The 6,003-nt window shown below is 43.4% G+C and overlaps 1 protein-coding gene across 1 annotated transcript; it reads left to right on the top strand.

The window, feature by feature from the left end:
* The first annotated feature begins 783 nt into the window (after positions 1-783).
* On the top strand, positions 784-2,950 carry LOC116814334 (dnaJ homolog subfamily B member 1-like). Its single transcript, XM_058430314.1, is given in 1 exon segment — positions 784-2,950. A coding segment is annotated over 1 exon segment (1,056 nt). The 3' UTR covers positions 1,840-2,950.
* Positions 2,951-6,003: the final 3,053 nt, after the last annotated feature.

Consider the following 6,003-nt stretch of genomic DNA (forward strand, 5'->3'; position numbering starts at 1 on the left):
GAAGGCCAGATGACTGGGCAAAGGTGAAGCAGGCAGGAGATGGATACCAGAGAGTTGGCTCAGGCAGAGGGTGTCCTGCCACATTCTCAGGGCTTGTCTGACAGAGTTAGAATTTGGGATTTCCTTTGGATGAGATACGAACACTCTGGAGGGTTTAGAGCAGAGAAATGGCATGAGCTAACTACATTTTGAGATGAGCACTACAACTGCTGTGTAAAAGATAGACAAGTGACGGTAAGCATGGAATCTGAGAGACCAATTAGAAGACCACAGCAACAGGACAGACAAGAACAGTGCGGAAAAGAGACGATGGTGGCATGAAAGAGGAGTAAGTTGTGAATGTGAATCTTCTAAGGGCAAGAAAAGGTTTAAAACAGCATTCGTACGGTGCTTATTCTTATTTGAATTGGCCACATGTTTTCTTTATTTACAAAAGTTTAGCTTACACAGCTGCAAGTTAGTTTGACCCTGACAATCATATTATTCAAAATGTACAACTATCAAAGGTAACTGCGATTCCTCTGAAGTCCCAGCTATAATGTCAACCTCTGCAAGCAGGACGAGAAGTGATTGCAATGGTGTTGCAACTTATTTGGCTATAGCATTAGTGACATTGTCACTGTGGACACTCTCACCCAGGGCGTTGAAACTGCAGTTCTCTTCAGTCACAGCTAAAATGAGAACTCAGGTTAAAAAGCCAACTGCACTCCTCTACTCCTGTAACTATCATTAACCATTAAAGAAAGAATGTGATCTCTTTGTATAACAGCCACTTCTGGCCGGATGGGTATACAGAGTCCGGGACCGGGCGGCGGCGGAGCCGGGGGACGGCGACAGCGGGTCGGTGGGCCGCAGACGGGGGCCATGGGCGAAGACTACTACCAGACGCTGGGCCTCCAGGCGCTGCGCTACCACCCAGACAAGAACAAGGAGCCCTGCGCGGAGCAGAAGTTCAAGATCGCCGAGGCCTGCGATGTGCTCAGAGACTCGCGCAAGCGTGGGATCTTCGACCGCTACCGGGAGGAAGGCCTAAAAGGCAGCGGCCCCAGTGGCGGTAGCGGCGGTGGTGCCAATGCTACCTCTTTCAGCTACACATTCCATGGAGACCCTCATGCCATGTTTGCTGAGTTCTTCGGTGGCAGAAATCCCTTTGACACCTTTTTTGGGCAGCGGAACGGGGAGGAAGGCATGGACGTTCCTGACCCATTCTCTGGCTTCCCTGTGGGAATGAGTGGCTTCACCAACATGAACTTTGGCCGCTCCCGCCCTGCCCAAGAGCCCACCCGAAAGAAGCAAGATCCCCCAGTCACCCACGACCTTTGAGTCTCCCTTGAAGAGATATACAGCGTTTGTTCCAAGAAGATGAAAATCTCCCACAAGCGGCTAAACCCCAACGGAAAGAGCATTCGAAACGAAGACAAAATCTTGACCATCGAAGAGAAGAAGGGGTGGAAAGAAGGGACCAAAATCACCTTCTCCAAAGAAGGAGACCAGACCTCCAACAACATTCCAGCTGATATCGTCTTTGTTTTAAAGGACAAGCCACACAATATCTTTAAGAGAGATGGTTCTGATGTCATTTATCCTTCCAGGATCAGCCTCCCGGAGGCTCTGTGTGGCCGCACAGTGAACGTCCCCACTCTGGACGGCAGGACCATACCCGTCGTGTTCAAAGATGCCATCAGGCCTGGCATGCGGCGAAAAGTTCGTGGAGAAGGCCTTCCCCTCCCCAAAACGCCAGAGAAACGTGAGGACCTCATTATTGAATTGGAAGTGATCTTCCCCAAAAGGATTCCCCAGACATCAAGAACCGTACTTGAGCAGATTCTTCCAATATAGCTACCTGAGCTCCCCAAGGACTGACCAGGGACCTTTCCAGAGCTCAAGGATTTCTGGACCTTTCTACCAGTTGTGGACCATGAGAGGGTGGGCAGGCCCAGAAAGGGCTTTTGTACTGCTGAATGTTTTCCAGAGCATATATTACAATCTTTCAAAGTCACACACTAGACTTTGGTGGTTTTTCGAGTAATAGGGCATCAGGTAGTGGGAACAGCAGGAAAAGGCATTCCAGTCTGCCCCACTGGGTCTGGCAGCCCTCCCAGGATGGGCCCACATCCTCCTCCTGCAGTCCCTGTCCAGGGGCAAGAGGCAGACCCGCAGCTGGACTTGATCACTCTGTGTCCCTTTGCTTCTGGCTGGTAGATAATGTCGACCTGCTGTCTTGGTTCCCAGACCCTGTACGCTCCTCCGTTTCTGTTGTGTGATCAGTTCTTGGCTTATTCTGTATTTGTCTCCCATGTCTTGCTCTTCCCCTGAAGAATTCTGTCTTCTGTTTGGCCGTCTCAAATTGAGAACCTAAACTATTCCTGCAGAACTGCCTGGCTGGCGCCCACAAGCAATACCTCTTGTTCCAGCAGCACCAAGGGAGCCAGCCTCCAGTAAGTGACTCCAGCAAGTGCAGCCACCTCTCCCTTGAGAGTCTGGGAGCCTGGACCCATCAAGGGGCCCTCCTGACCTCTGGCTCTAGTGAAGCTGAATGTCCTCACTTTGTGGGTCACACTCTTTCCATTTCTGTAAGGCAATCTTGGCACACCTGGGGCTTACCAGTGGCCCAGGTAATTTTTCGTTTCATGGACTATGGACTCTTTCAAAGGGATCTGATCCTTTTGAATTTTGCACAGCCCTAGATATAATCCCTTTTCATAAAAGGGTCTTTGCTTCTGATTACAGGAGCACTGTGGAACATCTATAAATATGCCTTTATAATTCCATGTATAGCTGACGTACACTCAAATAAAACCTGTCCCCAGCAGCCATTGCTGTCTGTATAGGGCCATAATGGAATTCTGAAGAAATCTTGGGGGGGAGGGGGAGTTGGAACAAATGTCTGTTCCCTGGAGGCCAGTCTGGTGCTCAGACCTTTAGACTTACTGTAAGTTGCCACTGCCAACATGAGACCAAATTGTGTGACTTGTCAATGCTGCATGACAGCATTAAAGACTGATGCTAAGCCTTAAAAAAAAAAAAAAAAAAAAAAAAAAAAGCCACTTCTTTTCTTCTTTCCTGGTAAATTCACCGTAAACCTTCTCCAAGTCCTTAGATAAGAAAATGTGTGGTGTTGTCTGTTCTTTTAGGCAGCAAAGAAAGAACAGGGAGTGACTGATGGCCATTTTCTCCCCATCACTAGTGCTGCCTAATGATCTGTTTGCTCCACAACCTTCCAGGTGACTTAGGGATACAGCTCGCCTCACTTAGTCCTGGCTCCCTCATCTTCTCCCTCACGCCTTCATGGTACCACTCTGATTTCTATTTGTTTCACATCTCCTATCACAGCTTCATTTTATTATTAGCACAAGTTATCATGTCATGGGAGAGGTACTTGCATGATGGCTTAGGTATCTCAACAGTCACATGATTGATAAACTCTTAAAATCACTCAGGTAAGAACTGCTGCAGCAGATCGAATAGAATTGATAAAGAAAACCATATTTCTAAATGCCTACAGCAACCTCTAGGTCAGTTTCCTTCTCTGACTCAAAAATAAGAAAGGAAGGAAAAGAATCCACCAGCATAATGTGATGAGAAGTGCAAGGTGAAATAACAATGCAGGTCAAGCTGGCATTTGTTGTTACTGAAAGTGATGAGCTGCTATTCCTTCCCCTATAACTGCTTTTGCTCCTTCAGGAAAAATAATTCTATATCAGTTATTATCTTTCCTAAGCAATAGAGTTTGAGAATTTTTTCCCACTATGAGATGATAGCTTCGTTGTAAAATAAGGATGACCGTTACCTCTGAGTATGACACTGTTTTTGGAAAACAGCAATTATTCACATAATACCATTAACAAAATACTTTAAAATGGTGCTTTCCAAACTTTAATGTGCCTATGAATCACCTGAAGATCCTGCTAAAAATTAGATTCTGCTTCAGAGGGTCTGGGGTGTGGCCTAGAATTCTGCATTTTTAATAAACTCGTGGGTAAAAGTCAATGTTGTTAGTCTGCCAATCACATTTTGTGTAGTAAGACATAACCAGTACCTTCAGCATTATATTTTTGATTACTCTGGATTTTGTTTTGCTTTCTAGAATATGCTAGTTTTCTACTGGATTTGACTTTTGATCAGTACCATTGGTCTTTCAGTGCTTGGAAGTTCTCTGGTGGCAGGCTTTAATACTGCAACTTTTTAATGACTATAGTTGGTTATGTATTGTGTTTCCCAGTGTTAGCTGCATTCTTTGCCTGTGATTCATGCACTACATTTACTATTAATATGTAATGTAAGTCACTTTGCTGATGTGTTGAAGTTGGTAATTAAATCCTTTAAAAATCCAGTAAGCAAGAGTCAGATTGCTTAAGAAATACTGGATTTCTTTGGAAAATATCAAGGCACTAACGATCACCTTTCAAGAGGGAAAAAAAATCTATTTTACCAATTTTACTTGCTCCTTAGTAGAGCAAGAGCTATGAAAATCATGGAAGAGAACTTTGAATAAAAATACCATTATTTTACCTTTTGATTCAGATCCTATAATTTCAAAGAAAGTCTTTGAAGATAGATTGATTTTGATAATTTTCTTCATTGCACTTAACATCACCTGGAGCCAATCAAAAGCAATCAGAAAATCTAACTAACATTTGGGTGTGAAGCAAAAACAACACCTTTATATTTTAAACTTCAGTGTTTCTGAAAGTGAGAGTTTGAAAGGCTGAGAGGTTGAAAGCTCTGGTTTCATCCATGCGCATAAGAAAGGAACATAGTGTCTTGTCCACAGACAAATTCAAATCAAATTTGCTAAGCTGGTGGTTCTATCTGAAACCTCTCTTAAGTACAATGTGTTGATCAAGCCAAAGTGTGCCCTGTAATTTGTTTTACAGATAAGCATCCTCTAAAGTCTATGGTCGAGAATATTCTATTTCCTTGAAACCTATGCCAATTTATTTTCAAATTGCCAAGTTGGGATGGTATTTGGGTATGCAGGAGGATATATTGCTCAATTGTCATTTAACCATAGATTAAATGTCTGCATAAAAAGGAATGCATTTTACAATTTTCAAATTGATGAAAGTTTTATGGGGAGATGTAATGAGAATAAGGATGTGTTTTATTCAGGAGGGAATGCTATCTGGCAGTAAGAACCAAACATGAGGATTTAAGAGTCTAGGATTGAATTGGTGGCATCACAAAAGATGTCTTCAGGCATGGATGCTCCAAGGTAGGTCAAAAGAGCATCAACTGAATCATAGATGCTCACTGCTTCCTTTGAAACCTCAAAGACTCCCTGGTTCCCAGGGTATAAGGAGAGGGCAGGATCACCTGTGTGAATCTGGGCACATTATTGAAAGGAGCACAGCATAGAGCAGAGGTGGCATAACATGATGGTCAGAGGAATGGACTCCCCAGCTTGACTGCCTATGTTTCAATCTGCTTACTAACTGCGTGACCTTGGGGAGAGTATTTAACTTCCTTGTGCCTCAGTTTCTAAGTCATAATGAAGTGAAAATAATAATAATATCTACCCCATAGGGTTGTTACAAGGAGTGAGTAACAGTTGTATAATGCTCAGATCAGTCTCTCGTGTTAAGTGTGAGCGTTTTGTGTTTGTTAAGTAAATGAATCAATAATTAAGCAAAGTGGTTTAGATGCACATTCTCTAGACTCAGGTTGCCTAGTTTCAAATTCCAGCTCTCTGCCACTCTACTGGCCAAGTTACCAGTCTTAGGTTACCCACATAATACCATCTACTATTAAATGAGTGGTCTCGGGCAAGTTACTAGCCTATCTGAGCTTGTTTTATTCATATAGCAATATACTTTCTAAAGTTGATATATGTTAGTTACCTACCCCATACTAGTCTTATCATTAAATTTGATAAGTATGCCATTAACTGACTGGAAAACCTTTAAGTGAGAAAAGGGCAAAGAAAGAAAACAAGACAAAAACCCTTTAACATTACACCAGAAGTATTCTTCCAGGTTAGCATCCACACATTAATCAACCCTC

Source organism: Hylobates moloch, unplaced genomic scaffold (assembly GCF_009828535.3).
Source record: "Hylobates moloch isolate HMO894 unplaced genomic scaffold, HMol_V3 SCAFFOLD_1, whole genome shotgun sequence".
Taxonomy (NCBI): domain Eukaryota; kingdom Metazoa; phylum Chordata; class Mammalia; order Primates; family Hylobatidae; genus Hylobates; species Hylobates moloch.